This window comes from Dromiciops gliroides, chromosome 4 (genome assembly GCF_019393635.1).
Source record: "Dromiciops gliroides isolate mDroGli1 chromosome 4, mDroGli1.pri, whole genome shotgun sequence".
In the NCBI taxonomy this organism is placed as follows: domain Eukaryota; kingdom Metazoa; phylum Chordata; class Mammalia; order Microbiotheria; family Microbiotheriidae; genus Dromiciops; species Dromiciops gliroides.
The window spans coordinates 455,282,627-455,299,157 of record NC_057864.1 but is presented as its reverse complement, the minus strand read 5'-3'; the positions used below and the strand labels follow the sequence as shown (position 1 = coordinate 455,299,157).

General features: G+C 46.8%; 2 protein-coding genes across 3 annotated transcripts in view; one reads left to right on the top strand and one right to left on the bottom strand.

Annotated features, from left to right (window-relative positions):
* The window catches only part of MMP28 (matrix metallopeptidase 28), a 57,068-nt gene that overhangs the window by 8,376 nt on the left and 32,161 nt on the right, over positions 1-16,531 (bottom strand). Inside the window, exons 8-9 of one of the 2 annotated variants that reach the window (XM_044004661.1) lie at positions 1,329-1,570; positions 631-738 (exon numbers count right to left, since the gene is read on the bottom strand). In XM_044004661.1, coding sequence (XP_043860596.1) covers positions 631-738; positions 1,329-1,570 — 350 coding nt within the window. Of the gene's footprint in view, positions 1-630; positions 739-1,328; positions 1,571-15,743; positions 16,139-16,531 lie in introns of those variants that run through there. The other variant, XM_044004659.1, reaches the window with a different exon arrangement.
* C4H17orf50 (chromosome 4 C17orf50 homolog) lies at positions 11,702-15,701 on the top strand. The gene is made up of 4 exons (XM_044004662.1): positions 11,702-11,720; positions 12,917-13,241; positions 13,636-13,791; positions 15,491-15,701. The coding sequence occupies exons 1-4, from the start codon at positions 11,702-11,704 to the stop codon at positions 15,699-15,701; spliced, it is 711 nt and encodes a 236-aa protein (XP_043860597.1).

Genomic DNA, 16,531 nt, shown 5'->3' with positions numbered 1-16,531 from the left:
ATACATATACACACATCTCAGCAGGAAGTATGAATCTAGGCTCATTTGTTACATGGATCTTTCCCTCTCTGCCTTGGGCATAAAGATAAGTTGGAGGAGAACATTATGGGAAGTCAGTACCATCCTCCCTGTATCTGTAAGCTCAGCCTCTCTCAGGGTGGGCAGGGTTGGCCAATACTCATCCTCCTATGGGCATCTTGATCCAGCTGCCACATGGTTAGAAGGGCTTTGCAACTCTCTCACTTAAGTCATGAGTCTTCAGAAATTATCTGAGGCTCCTGACTCCCTAGTAGAAGTATTACTCAACCCACACCCACACACCCATGCCCTGAGATATTTGGGAAAGTGACGCTTCTTTTCCTTAGTGTATCTGTTTTAACTGCCCCAGTTGCCCCACTCCCCAGCAATCTAAAAGAACAGCTATTCACCCACACTTTCTAGCTCAGGGGACTCCCTCCCTTCCCTACTCCCCTCCCACCCAATCCAGGAGAAGTGGCATGAGTCTATGCTAAAGCACCTTTCAACCTTGGCTGAGGAAATCTCTTTACCAGGGAAGGCAGAGGAAGGTTTTGAGGTCATCTCTCCCCTACCCTCACTCCAACTCCCATCAACTTTCAGTCAAGAACTCACTCTGACAAAGATGAGTGTGTTGGAATCCCCGACTCGGTATTTCCCTTCAGACACCTTGATCATGGAGAACTGCACAGGACAGGTACAGTGACTCACCAGGTTCTGCACCTGCAAGGGAAGAGAGGAGATGAGTTCTTTGAAGACTCCTTGTATTCTCCATCAGGACCCCTTCTCTAAACTCTATCTCCATCCCATTAACTTTTCTCACACACACATGCAGGGCTGAGAAGGGAGGAGGAGGAGTGTGGAGGATTGTGGCATCTCTCTGGTAGGCATAGGCAAGAGATCAGTTGGGACATAGGCTGGGAGCAGGAGGGAGGGCAGAACATTTGTTAACAAGTGCTCCAAAAGGAGCAGGATAAATTAGAGGGTAAAATTCTTAAGGGACTTTAGGAAACCTTCATTTTTACATAAACTGAGGTTAGGGAGGAGAAATGATTTGCCTGAGGTCACACTCACACAGCAAGTTAGTGACAGAATTAGTGACTAGAACCCAGAGATCCTGCCTTCCTGGGTCTGGGAAGCTGGAGAAATCAGTCATCCCACTAGACTATATATGGTGGTGAGGAGAGCTGTCCAGCTCTGGATCTTGGCACCTCCCCAGCCCCACGTTAGTCATGTGATAGGGGCTGGGCTGGAAAGTCAGGGAAGGATTGAGGGGTATATGCGGTCATCCCTCCTTCCCCTGCACCCCTCACCATTTGGTCCAAGTTTTTGAAATGGCAGGCTCGGCGGGCAGGGGGAGCTGGTGGCGGAGGGTCAGGTGGAGGCAGAGCCAGTTCCTGCCTCAGCTCCTCCTCAATCTCCTCCTCCAGATGCACCAGGGTGGGCGCTGCCACCCCAAACCTCCAGGCTCGCCGTCCAAGCTCCAGCAGGCACAAGACCACATGTTTTTCATTCTTCCTAAGAACCAGGTCCTCTGTCTCAAACATCAGCACCTCTGTGGGCCAGAGAAGAAGGGAGAAAGGGCTGATCATCTGGGGGACCAGCTTCTTCCTCCTTTTCCCTTCTCTTCTTGGAAGAGTGACCCTTTTGGGGAAAGGGGAAATTTCTAGGTAACCCCATTGTCAGTCTTTCAAGGGAGAGTTAGGGCTCTGGTTGAGACAAAGGGAACCTTAGATTCCTAGAATATCAGAGTTGGAAGAGACATGGGGAACTCCCTGTGAGGAATTTTCCTTTACCAATCTTGATCCATTTTATCTTGGGAAATCCATTTTACAGATGAGGAAACTGAGGCTCATTTCAAAGTTCAAAGGCACCTTGGTGCTCACCTTTAAACATTTGGGTCATGTTATCTCCTGGGTGGGAGGCAACAGAGCCTAGGATGGAGTCCTGACCTTGGAGTCAGGAAAACCTGGTTCCAAGTCTTGCCTCTGACCTATCCTGGCTATATAAGTGCAGGTAAGCTATGTAGCCTTAGAGATTGTCATAGGCAACTCCCTAAGACTGCAAGTTTCAGATGTGTTATATCTGCATCAGTGAAAGGGGTTTCTACACTGGGAGTTCCTCACATTGATGCAGTACGTGCTTCCCCACAACCCATAACCATAAAAAAATAATCCTAGCAGTACAATATTCAGTTCAGCCTGAAAGCAGATGACTGGACAAAATGGTACCCACTTGACAGAAAAGTAAGGGATTTGTTAACTAGCAGGCTGGGGCAGCTAGGTGGCACAGTGGATAAAGCACTGGCCCTGGATTCAGGAGGACCTGAGTTCAAATCTGGCCTCAGACACTTGACGCTTAGCTGTGTGACCCTGGGCAAGTCACTTAACCCCAACTGCCCCACCAAAAAAAAAAAAAAAGAACTAGTAGGCTGCCTAAAAGATTGGCACTAGAAAGATACACACACACACACACACACACACACACACACACACTCACACATATACCCCCACACACATACTGGGACCCTCTTCATCCTAGTTTTTCACATTCTCAATTTTTTTTCAATTCAATCCAACAAATGAATGCTTGGTGTTAGCATCCTTTTAACAGCACCTAGAAGATAAGCATCTTCTAAGTGTAAAACACTAAGATATAGTGGGCAGAAAGTTGGGCCTGACTAAGGAAGGCTTCGGTTCAAGCCTTTGGACACATATTGGGTTTGTGACCCTAGGCAAGTCACTTAAACTCTCAGTAGCCCAGATAACAGATACATAGATCACAGAATCATAGATGTCGACCTAGAAAGAACATCAGGGGTAACCTGTTCCAACACCTTCATTTTGCAGATGAAGAAACCAAGGCCCGGGGAGATAAGTGCCTTCTATAAGGTTATACAGCTAATGGGTATCAAGAGCAGGATTTGAACTCAGGTCCTCTGACTCCAGAAGCTGTGTTCTTTCCACAGTACCACAACTGCCTGATTATTAAAGGAAAATTCCTTACTGGGAGTTCCCCATGTCCATGAAATCACACATCCAGCACCCTCAAAAATAAATAAAGGAATAGGCAAATAAGTAGATAAATAAATGAATGGATGAATAAGTAGATATAAAGATAAATAGATAAATTCAAATAAGTAGATGCATGAAAAAATAGATATAGACAAACAGATAAGTAGGTAGGTAGGTAGATGGATGGATGGATGGACAGACAGACAGATAAACAGACAGGCAAATAGGCAGTTAAATACAGACAGACAGACAGCTAGATAGATGTATAAAGCACTATTAGGCACTGGGGTTACAAAGATGAAACTAAGAACAGCTCCTGCCCTCAAGGGGCTTACCAGAAGCACTTCCTTCTTTCTCCACCCCCACTTCTGGAGTGGCATCAGAGGTATGAGGAAGAGGGACATAGGTGTTAATATGAGGAATTTGTTATGATTTAGCACAGACAGAGCCCTAAGAGGAGAATGGGGCCCCTTGGATTGGAGCCTAAAGGCTGCTCTGTGTGGGTTTTTCTGGGGCCAGTGGAGCAGCAATGCCTTAAGTCCCTGGAGATGCTCTGACTTGGACCCTGACCTCCTGGGGATGGGCTATGTTGGCTATGAGGGGTTCCTAACATCTAGCACCTGTGAAAGAGGAAGGGATAATCACTGGGTGTGAGATCGAGCAGAGACCAGGTCAGCATCTAGGTCAATCATTTTAATGTTTTTTCGTTGCCTCCTATGAGAAAAGGGAGCTGAGGCTCAGAGAGACAAACTGTCTTACTAATGGTCATACAGCTAGTTAATTATTGGAAACCGAGCCTCTCAGCTACCAGTATTGTGCTCTTTATATAATATTGATATTTGTATACTACTTTGAGCTTTGCAAGGAGCTTTTCACACAACAATCCACTGAGGTAGGTAGGGTGGAGTATTATTATCCCCATTTTATAGAGGAGGAAACTGAGGCAGCGAGCAATTAAATGCCTTGCCCAGGATCACACAGCTAGTAATTGTTTGAACCAGGATTTGAACTCTTTTTTTGGGCTGGACAATGAGGGTTAAGTGACTTGCCCAAGGTCACACAGCTAATAAGTGTCAAGTGTCTGAGGCAGGATTTGAACTCAGGTCCTTCTGAATCCAGGTCTGGTGCTTTATTCACTGCACCACCGAGCTGCCCCCAGTATTTGAACTCTTTTTGACAAATTCAGCTCTTGTCAAAAAGAAGAAACTGGTGGATAAAGCACTGGCCCTGGATTCAGGAAGACGCGGGTTCAAATCCTGCCTCAGACACTTGATACTTACTAGCTGTGTGACCCTGGGCAAGTCACTTAACCCCCATTGCCCTATCAAAAAAAAAAAAGAATAAAACAAAAAAAAGTACCACAAATGTCAAAAGACAAAAAAAAAAAAAAGAAGAAGAAACTGGCAAGTTAATTCTTTCTAACAAGTTCAGCACTCCATCCACTATGGCACCTAGTTGCCTCTGGCTGAGTTAGAACCCAGTTCTCCCAGGTCCCAGTCCCATACTGTTTCTATTATGCTACCCTGGCCCCCAAAGATGCCCTGTCTCAGGTGGGCCCTAGGTGGGTCCTGAAGAGTCCTGAATTACCTTTGATGCCCATCTCTTTCCGGCACCATTGGATGAAGTTGGAGACATTGTCCCGAGCTTGGAAGGTACCTGGCTGGGCTGCCGCATTGCAGCAAACCCCAGATCTGGGCAACCAAATTCTCTGGGCCAAAGTTGGAGACTGGGTCAGGAAGTCCTGGGCAGCTTGAGTGACGGCATTGGCATGTTGGCACAACAACTGGCCAGTCTCCAGCATCTCCAGGAAGTTGGCTGAGTCAATATCCAACTCGTAGAGATTCCTAAGCCAATCAGCCAGATCCTCTTTCATAGCCTCCAGGTACTGCTCACTGGACTTAAAGGGTCGAATGCTGCGTATTGGGGGATCTGGGAGTCCAGACATTGTCCTGCCACTGAGCTGGGACCTCAGGGGGCCGGTGGCAAGTGACCCTCTGCTCATCTTCAAAGTCTTGACTTACGGGCCAAACCCAGGGCTATGTCCTCCCTCTTCCTGATCTATCAACCTCAGTCTGGTGGTGTCTTTTCCCTTCCCCGCTTTCCTTCAACTTGGCTATCCCTGGGGTCCCGTGACTCAGGCTGACCAAGCTGGGAGATTCCCTTCTGAGCTACTTCTGTGCTGATCCTGACCTCTCTGATCTATTCCTCCGGCTCTCTCTACCCCCACCCCCACTCCATTCAAGAGTCCGTTCTTCCCATTCTGCTCAATCTTCAGGCTTCATGGTAAAACTAGTTCCAGTCCCGCCTCCCCCAACCCACTGGATTATGGAATCTCTTCCTGAACTTTCCCTCTATCTCTCCCTTCCCCACTTAGTTAACTGGTAACTACCTCACTCTTCTGGCTGCTGAGGCCATCCTGAGGACCTGCTACCACTGCAAGGACACAGGTTGTGGTGGTTGACTCTCAATCCTCCCCTAGGAGCTAAACTGGTCAAGTGAACCCTCCTTCTCTCCCCCCACCCACCCCCCAACCCTACCCAAGGTGGCTGGATTGTTCTGGCTGGGCTTTGCTGCTGAGCTCTCTCCTCTCCTTGGTGACAGGGGCTGCTACAAACACTCCCTATTAACCCCTTCAGGGTCGCCCCTGGCAGGTTCTGGCTAGGCTTGCTCCCTGGATTAGGGTACAGAGAGAAGAGAAGGAGACCCAGGACACTCACCCTCTACAGGGGTAAGTAAATGTAAGTAAATTTCATCTGCTAGATTGTTGTCATTTTCCCCCCGACTAGTGGGACTTGGGACAGAAAGGCCTGGCATGAGTAGAGAGGGGAAGAGGTTGGAAAGGGGAGAAACCTGAGTGGTGAAGCAGGGTCTGAAAGATTTCTGTAGGTAACAGATCCTCCCTTTATCTTTTTGCCTCTCTGGCTAGCTATTTGCCTCGTCTCTTTGTCTCTGCCTGGCTATTTCTTACTGTCTCTCTCTGCCTGGCTATTTGTCTCTGTCTCTCCATGCCTGCCAGTCACTCTTTAGCAAGTCTGCTTTATTTAAAAAGTAAAACTAGGGGGCAGCTAGGTGGCACAGTAGATAGAGCACCAGCCCTGGATTCAGGAGAATTTGAGTTCAAATCTGGCCTCAGACACTTGACACTTACTAGCTGTGTGACCCTGGGCAAGTTAACCCTCATTGCCCTGCAAAAACAAAACAAAAAACAATAAAAAATAAAACTAGAATCTCTCCCCTCCCCCACCACCAGATTCCCCTCCTCCTCTAAGCTATTCAAATTGTATACCTCTTTCTAGACCCAATGGGGAGGATTAACCCTTACCTGACCATTTTACCCTGCTTCCTCTGAATAAATACCACTTTAGGTCTATGCAGGGGAGGACTCTCCTCAGCATCTGCCTGATATTTCCAGAGCTTCAGGCTCTGGAAAAGTAGAGGATAAGTAAGTACTGAACCCAGTATTCCCAACGTGAAAATCACCACTTGTCTACTCCACCTTGGGTGGTGCAGTTCCGATACTGATTTCCGGCTCTCTCTAGACTCTATCTTTCTATGATGGGACTTGTTCATTAACTCCATCTAAGCCCATGATGGTAGGTTGCAGTGATTCTTTAAAAAGGTGAGCAGGGGCACCTAGGTGGCGCAGTGGATAAAGCACCAGCCCTGGATTCAGGAGGACCTGAGTTCAAATTTAGCCTCAGACACTTGACACTTACTAGCTGTGTGTCCCTGGGCAAGTCACTTAACCCTCATTGCCCCGCAAAAAAAATAAATAAATAAAAATAAAAATAGAAAGGTGAGCATATGGCTGCAACTCACTCTCAGGGTCCTAGGGGATAGCCTTGGTATCTAGAGGGGCATACTTTGACTCCTCACAGCTGTAGCTTCTCAGTCCCCACTGGTGTGCTTCCCATTTAAACAAATCAGCCAAAATGAAACATTTACAAATAGGAGACAAAGCTATAATAATCATGAGTTTTTCCATAAACCTGGTCACACTTTACCACCAAGGCACATAATGTTCATGGTGGAGAGCACAAACTTACAGAAACATAGCATAAATAGAAAACCCCACAGGTCTACGTTCACATCTCTGGACTACAGCCCCTGGTGTCCTCATCTCTTTAGGGAATAGTCTGTACCCTTTGTCGCCTACCAGGATTGCACTGCTCCTCTCTCTGGGCTTCTCCACTCTTGCTGGGTGAAGCTGCTTCTCTGTTACTCTCAGACTGCTGATGTAGCATTAAGCTTTTTTTTTTTTTTTTTTTTTTTTTTTTTTAAACAGCAGCCTTGAGCCTGGAATCTGCACAACTTCCCAAGCCTCCTCCCTTGGCTTGGTGCTGGGGCAGCATTATACTCTTTCAAAGAAAATCAGTTCTGCAATGTTAATCAGGTTAACAATCTGGACTGTGAGATATTTCCCCTGTCTTGAACCATAGAGGTCAGTGAAGGACAAGGTAGACAAGCCTTCCTTCTCTCAAGCAGGTAATGGTGCTAGAGAAAAAGACTTCCTTTCCCCAGTGAGTACTTCAAACAGCAGGGGATTCTGCTGTCTCCAATCAGCTCCCAGCATCAGAACCTTTTTCCATTCAGATTAGCTCCCCACATCAACTGTGAAGTCTCTTTCTAGTCAGCTTGTCTCAAATAGGCTCGGCTCAAAGCAGCTGCTATTGTTGTCTGTTTCTACTGTATTTTTCTACTTTTACTCACTATCTTTGCTCTGTGGGCTTCTATTTTCTGTATTCTGTATGCAACTTCTAATGGGACCCCATGGGTCAGTCAACTTATTAAATATAAATTACCTTCTGGAAATCATTAACTCCAGCCATCTTTATCATCTATCAGTAATTTTGCTTCTGAGGGATTACTTTTCTCTCAGGTCTTCTCAGAACTGTTTGTGTCTCTCCTCAAGCTGCTTTTCTCTGTGTTTATAACAAAAATATCCTTTTTCTGTCCTTTTCAGTAAAGAAATGTTTATATAAGAAAGGGGCACTACCTTATACATGCATTGCTATTTATCTTTTCATTGGCTTCGGAAGAAACCTTGCTCCAAATCCTATATCTGGAAAAGGATTTCTATATACAAACACTTGTTATAGTCACACTTTTTTGGCAGCAAAGAGCTGGAAACCAAGAGGGGCTCATAAATTATAGAATAGCATATAAATGTAAAAGAATGCTATTATGCTGGAGAATAGGGTGAAAGAGATGGGTTCAGAGAAAGTTGTCAAGAAAGTTGTATGAACTGTTGCAGAGCAAGGTGAGCAGAACCAGAACAATGTCTATGATACCAACAACATCATGAAGATGTACAACTTTGAAACACTTAGGAACTATGATTAATGAAGTGACCAACCATTATTCCAAAGGACTCATTAAGAATCATGTTACCCAACTCTTGACATAGAAGTGATGGACCCAAGATGCTGAGTGAGCTTTGACATTGACTAGCTGGGCGACCATGCTCAAGTTACTTAGCCACTCTGTGCCTCTATTTCTTCACCTGTAAAATGAAGATAATGATAACTGTAATACCAACTTGACTGGATTGCGAAGTCCTGTAAACAAATGAATTTGCCCAAATGAAAAGGATATGCAAATATCAGTGGTCATTGTTATTAATTTTATTACAGGGGGGCAGCTAGATGGCACAGTGGATAAAGCACCAGCCCTGGATTCAGAAGGACCTGAGTTCAAATCTGAACTCAGACACTTGACACTTACTAGCTATGTGACCCTGGGCAAGTCACTTAACCCTCATTGCCCCCACAAAACCAAAAAAAAATTTCAATAATTTTATTACAAATGGATCCCTGGTCAAAAGAAGGGATAGGCTGGAGATGGACAGTTTGAGGTCTGGTTCTATGGCTACCATCATAGTGGAATAAGAGCTATATTCACCATGGCCCAATGGGGCAGATCCACAGAAGAACTACCCATTGTACTGGGAACTTTCCTCATGGTATATTTCCCTTTCCTGGGTATCAATGCAATAGTATGGTTATATCTCTAGCCATAATGACATGCTCCTGCTATTTGATTGACTCACATCCTTTTCTGATCATACACTTACTTGATGCTGTCTGTTAAGCCATGACTTGCATGTAGGTCCTCAATGGAATATTCTGCAGCCTACTTCCACCCACCGTGAAACAATGAACAGGGGAAAGAGCACTGGCTCTGGAGTCAAAAGGTCTGAATTCAAATCCTGCCTCTGACACTAATTATCTATGTATGGGACTAGTAACAAGTCACTCAAAATATCCTGGGTCTCAGTTTCTTAATCTGTAAGGACTAGATTGGATTCTGAGGTCCCTTTCAGCTCTAGAGCTGTGCTCCATTACTCTTTGGATCCCCCCCAACTTTGATTCTTCTGAGGATGACACTCCAGGACCTGCAACCATATAGCATAACCAAGATACCACTGGTGCACAATGGGGACCAGTCAGTCAATAAGCATTTAATAAATGTTTCTTACATGCCAGGCATTGTGCTAAGTGCTGGGGATATAAATAAAGTCAAAAGGCAGTCCCTACCCTTTGAGGAGCTCCCAACCATTGTTGGGAAGGCTTAGAATGATGGATCTGGCAATAGACAGTAGATCTGTAGTCTCAAGACCAGCCTCGCTAAGACCATCAACAAGAGCAGGCATAAGCGATGGGCAAGCCGAAGTGTCCCTTTGGTATTCACATATATATCCTGAGTCTTAGAGGAAGAACCCAAGCACATTGGGTAGGCTAACTTTAGAGGATTTGTTCATGGAGAAGCTTCACACGGGGTTAGAGAATCTGGATTGATTGGGATCTACCCCATGTGAGAAAAAAGCAACAACAACCCTGTCTCTGAAACCAAAGATCTTTTAAATAATTTTCTGTGTGTTTAAGGGGTTGTGATTTGTATCAAACAGGGGTGTGATGATGATTATCTATTTAGAATTGGAAGGGACCTTAGAGCCCATGTAGTTCAATACCCTAATTTTTACAAATGAGGAAACCAAGGATCAGAGAGGCAGAGCAACTGCTGGCTCGCAGAAGAGTCAGGATTGGAACTCAGATCCTTTGGTTATAAATCAAATACTCTTTCCATGGTACTACACCAAAAATCCCCCACAAATCCTTGGAGGCATAATTAAATACATAATTAAACTAGCTAATTTTATTAATGGAACAAGGCAGCAGCCACAAGGGTAATTTTGGATCTGAGTCATTTCTGTGGAAGTCAGAAAAAACATGGAGACCATGGGAATGTTCTTTAGTTCCCTCTGGAGAAAGAGATAATAAGCAGAAATAGAGCGACCGTGGGAATGTGTTGTGTCTGTTGTGTTGCCTGTGTGAAAGTCTTCTGTGAAAATCACCAAGTTACCGAGTTGCCAGGAAATGGATAAAGGGCTGGTGACCACAGAAAGGACACCCCGCTGAGAACAACCCTAGGCGAGGACCCCACCCAGCTTGAGCCTGCCATAGATGGACGTGTGGGACAATGAAGAAAAGGAACATCACAAGAGGAAGGAGGAGACAAAAGCTGGGGACCGTCCCAGGCTTAGTGAAAACTTAGCAGAAGAGAGAAAGCATTGGCATTCTACAAAGAGATCTTTGAGCGATGCCAAACAGAACTCTCTGAACAAAAAGGATCCCATGAAATGGGCTTCACTGGGGAGGGACGACTGATGCTCTAAGGCTCCACGATCGTTGGCTCATGGACCCCAGCTTCATCGAAAAATCCCCCTTTCTTCTTAAATCCTGCCAGTGGTTGACAAAGTTGCTTAGCCTCAAGTTTGCAGTCAAAGAAAGAATTTAATTAATTAAATTAGTAAAAGTATGAGAAAATCAAGTATTAGCTACAGGTATCATGGAGCACATTTCCTACTATTTTCTGTCTCCAATTGGTTGGAGTCTGTTTTCCATCTCTTCAGCCTCCTGAGTGAGAACATGAAATCAGAAGGTCTGCCTGTTTAATATTCACCATCATAGGTGCTGAGATGGAAGGGAGAGCAATAGCTCTTATTCATGACGTGTGGATGGACACTAAGCCATCCACATAGGGGTGGCTACGAGCAGTCCAGAAGTGCCTAAGGACCAAGGTGGGCATCTTTAAGTGAAACATTGCTGGGGGCAGCTAGATGGCGCAATGGTTAAAGCACTGGCCCTGGAGTCAGGAGTACCTGAGTTCAAATCCGACCTCAGACACTTGACACTTACTAGCACAATTTGGAGGGGGAGGGAAAGCCCGGTAGGAAAAAGATGGGAAGGAGGGAGAAGAAGGGAACAAAGAGGACCCCTGGGGCTTGGAGATTCCAGGCATGGGGTGGGAAAGGCAGCCTTTTTTCTTTTTTTGGTGAGGCAATTGGGGTTAAGTGACTTGCCCAGGGTCGCACAGTAAGTGTTAGGTGTCTGAGGTTGGATTTGAGCTCAGGTTCTCCTGATTCCAAGACTGATGCTTTATCCACTGTGCCACCTAGCTGCCCTCCAGCCTTTCCTTTCTAAGTCTAAGACTCTTGGGAGGGGGAGGTTCCAATCCCATTGTTTATGACCCAATAGAAGCTGTGGTGATGAGACCAAGATAAGTAGGGGTGAGGGGAGTCTTCACTCTCTTGGGGAGGAGAGGGGACATTCCTGAGGTGGGGTAAGGCACTTGAGGAGGAATTCCCCACGTGGCAGAGAAATAGCTAAGGAATGGATAAGCGGGGCAATGGTGAGTGGGGCAGGAGGGCAATTGGGAAGAGGTTAACAGAGCCCTCCTTAACACACACCATTGTATTTCCTATAGGAACTTGGCTTAGAGGGCTGTCACCATGGCAACCATACTTGTAAAGGCAAGACCTCTCTCAATTACCCTCCCTGTGGATTGTTCACAGCAAATGTTTCATCCCAGGTCAACTGGACCCAGACAGGCAACGGGTCCTCACACCCCTCTCATTTTTCATCACTCGGTGTTTGAGCCAAAAAGAATGAGGGGAGGGGGTGGGAGAAATTACAGGGGCTTTGGAGGAAGGAGAAGAGCACTCCACCCTGCCTTCTAAGTCAGTGGAGTGTCACCATAGGATCTATGAATATAAGAGATGATTCATAATATGAAAAGTGAACTGGAGAAGAAGTGGAGGCAGGAAGACCTGTGTTAGGAGACTATTCCAGTAATTGACAAGTGATAAGGCTTGGGGCAGTGAGGTAGTGCAGTGGATAGAGCGCCAGACCTGGATGCAGGAAGACTCATCTTTCCGAATTCAAATCTGGCCCCAGACATTTACAAGCTGTGTGACCCTGAGCAAGTCACTTCACCCTGTTTGCCTTAGTTTCCTCACCTTCCAAATGAGCTGGAGAAGGAAATGACAAACCACTCTAGTATCTTTGTCAAGAATATCTTAAACGGGGTCATGAAAAGTTGGATCTGATTGAAACGACTGAGCAATAACAACAACAAAGGAAGCCTACCTTGTACAAGTGTGGTGGCAGTGGGCACAGAGAGGAAGGGGACAGGAAAGATGTTACAGATTGTGTATGGGGATGTGTAAAGGTTAGTCAATCCATCATCCTTCTTGCAGATAATTGACCTTACCAGTCATGGACAAGTCCACTTAACCTCTCTGGGCCTCAGTTTTCTTATCTGTAAAATGAGAGGGCTGAGGATCTCTCTCAGCTGTAAATGTGTTTAGGGCTTATCAGCACTTTTTGGGACTTTGTAAAGTGTGCACTAAGTGGATGGAGGTGAGATCCCTGTGATTTCTGTCCCTGAATTCAAATGTCTCAAAAATAGTCTTCACCCAGAGCTTCTTACTTGACTTGTGGTCATGGTGGGAATCATTAGTTCTTCTAGTGCCCGAGAATCTCAATGGGGAAAAGAGAAGCTAAAGGTGAAATGGTCCCGAGGTTTCCCCTACCCCGACTTCCTAGGCCTGAAGATCCCTCTGTGGAAAAAGGAGCCAGAGGAACTCCTGGACGATGAGGTCGAAGATGATGAAAATGAAGAGGAGGAAGATTCAGATGAGAAGGATTCAGATGAGGCAGAGAAAGCTTCGGATAAGGAAGGGGAGTACTGGGAATCTGGGCAGGAGCTTCAAGATGGTGATGGGAAAGACAAGGGCTCAGTCTCTTACTGCCCTCTCCGACAGGAGTCCAGTGCGCCGGAGGTGTCGGCCCTCAGGCGCTCCGAGAGTGGATTTTGGACCTGGCTCAGTCCCCTCACTCTCCTCTCCAGCCTGGCCTTCCCCATGGACAGGTGCTTAGAAGCAGGGAGCCTGGACTTCCTGACTATTCTTCCTGTTTCTGGAGGTATCAGAGAGGGCTGGGCTATTGGAGAGAAAGGAATACGGTGCTCCTTGGTTTCTTCACGGTGCTGAAAATCCAAAGGATGCTACTGGTCTTGGGAAAGCACAGGCTTCTGGGTGGGTGGAGTTGGGGAGGATGTGGTGGGTATCCTACTTAGAGGATCTTAGGCTTAAGAGTCTCTTCATTTTACTATTTCCCATATAGGGTAGCTATAACCCTCTGAACCCCTTACCTACCCCTGGGCAGTCTAAAATGATGGTAGCAAGGCCCAGAGGAGAAGGGTCCTGGTATTGGCTGAATGAGGCAATGTTGATCCCCATCTCCCTCCATCCCACAACCACCAGAAAGAGGACCCAGCCGGGGCAGGTGTGCCTCCTGGAGAAGCAACGGTCTAATGAAGTGCCTTGTTCCCGCTGTGAGATTCTTTTCTGCAGGAAATGCGAGACTCTGCACTGCGACCCCAACTATGTTGAGCACTGTATCCTGGATCACTGGGAGGGTGGTGAGCCTTCTGGGCATTAGATACGGTGTGGGAGGAGTAGGACCATGCCAGGTGGTGCTTGAGCCCTCATCCATAAGAGTCAGAATGGTGGAGTGAATAAGGCACCAGATTCTGAGGTCACAGGGGTCTTGGGTTCAAATCCTGCCCCAGACTAACTCTGTGACCCTGGGAAAATCATCTCTGGGCTTCAGTTTTTCCATTTGTAAAACGAGGAAGCTGGATGTGATGGCCACTAAGGTTCCTTCCAGATCTAAATCATGTTCAAACTGCCATACTCAGCACCTACACACCATCCCTTGGCGCCTCAATGAAACAGTATTCCTGCCACTTAGTTATTATCTTTGATATCAAGTATCTTTGATGTATCCACATGTGAGGCAATGAACCCTTTTCCCTGCTGCTCGGACCCCACCTATGACATAAGCCTGCATCCCTTTATCTTCCATCCCATCCCTCTCTTCGATCCTTGGGGCTGGGGACACTTACTGTTTCAGGCAAAGGATCAGAAGAAATCCCTAGCTGCTGCCCCTACCCATAATCCTCGGTCTTCCCACAGTCACTGCCTCACTGCCCACTACCACATGTGGGCTGGCTTTCTTGACCCTGTCCCTTCTCTCCACTCTAATTGTCTCTTGGCTGTTTCAGGTGATTTGGATCAGGAAGAATATGAGACAGAACAAATAAACCCTTCCCAGGAGACAATTTTATTTATAACCCCTCCCCTTGTGTCAGAGGACATTCAATAAAACTTGCAATGGATCAAACAAGTCAGTGAGCACTGAGTATCTGGGTATCTGTGTGTGTGTTCTTGATTAGGCACACTGTCGGGCTTTTAGCTAAGGTTGGGAGAGGGCAAGGGGAGACCCGGGTGGTCAAGGGGTTCCCTCTTTTCTGAGTTTTCTCCAAGGTTTGATTTTCAAGCTAATCTGATTTGTCCCTTGAAAGTCAAGTCATGCAACAGTCACCAGGGAGATCCGTACACTGCCACCTGTCCCTAAGCCTTGAATCACCTAGAAGATTCCCATCCCCATCTTGGTAATTAGGCATGTGCCCTATCTACCTCTGACCCTGCCTTCTGGTAACAAAATCTGTACCAGCATAAAATGCATTTCCCCTTTATACACAGTGGGAAAATGAGACAAAGCAAAGAAAATTCCAGTGCTCAGAATTTAACTTCAGTCTTGTTTCCCGGAACAATGGTCTGCCCAGTAGGTGTCTCTCCCCTACCTGGGGATTGTCTGCAAGAGGGAATAGTGAAAACTAGCAGGCAGATCCAGAGCTTGGTGGGGGTAGACGTTCAAAGAGAGTGGAATGGGGGTAGGGTTAGTATTGGGTGGAGAATAAGCCTCCTCCACTAAGAATCTCAGCTATTTCTGGGGCCTAGGGCTTAAGGAATGCAGTGTGTGTGTGTGTGTGTGTGTGTGTGTCCTAGAGAATGGTGCTATTGTGATACATAACAGGGGCCAAAGGGAAAGGTGCCCAGCTGACCTGCATCATGGAGAGATTTTTAGTACTCCACCCTTGAAGTCTGCCCTTCCTTAGAAGGACCAGTGACCTGCCCTGCTGCTATTACTTCCCAATAGACCCTTCTTGGGGTCGCTTAGGGTGGGGTTGGGGGGGGTGTGCAATATTTTTCTAGCTCTTTAACATCCACCTTTCCCCCCCCCCTCCAACTCTCCTTCCCTCTCTCTTTATTTGGGATTCATCCATTACAATCATCTCCACCGGGGCAGCATCATGCCCTGTCCCTTGATTCCATTTTCCTTGACTCTTCTTTCTGACCCATTAGCTGGACAGTGGCCCTCTCTCCTCACTCAAAGAAAACCCCACCTAGTTCCTCCTACTGTGGAGTTAGTTACCATGATCAATTCCTACAACAGACACCGTCTCTATGGCAGGGAAATGTGAGGTTGGGCACTAGGGTCCTTGACTGCTCATAGGCCAAGAAGCTCAGAACAGAGCACCCCCAGAGTTGGCTTCCCAGCAGCCCATCCACGGAAGCTCTTCAGCCCACCGGCCTGTTGCCACCACCTTCAGTGAGATGGGGTCAAAACGCCAGTAGCGATCATCCCGGAAGAAGAGAATGGAGCCTTCAGGCCCAGGCAGAGCCCCTTGCACCCCCGAGGGGATCCCCCCCCAGTCCGTTAAACTTCGGGGGTAGTAGGGTTCAACCTGTAGCCCTCTGTCAGTCAATACATAGTAGCGGGGACCCTTGAAAAGCACAATACGGTGTAGCGGTGGGAAGAAGAAGGCAGCATCTGGGTGCCGAGGGAGTCCTCCTGCTCGGCAGAGTTGGGGGTAACCCTTCAGTAACCTCGATCCCCGGAACCTCCAACATCGACTCCCTGTGGGAGAACCAGGAGAACAGAACTAGTGAGGTAAGGAAAGAGAGGACAGGAAGGGAGAACATGGGGTAGAAATGGAGGAGGGTCACTTTAATGGGGTGGGACAAAGATGGGAGAAAAGGATGGCAGCAGAGAAAAGAGCAATTGGGTCCATGTGAAGGGGAACTACACATTCCTTTTTCTTTCTTTTTTTGGGGGGGGTGGCAGGGCAATGAGGGTTAAGTGACTTGCCCAAGGTCACACAGCTAATAAGCATCAAGTATCTGAGGCTGGATTTGAACTCAGGTCCTCCTGAATCCAGGACTGGTAAGTACTTTATCCACTGTGCCACCTAGCTGCCCCCTACACATTTCTTTTTCAAAGGTTATTTATACCTCCCTACTCCCATCCTAT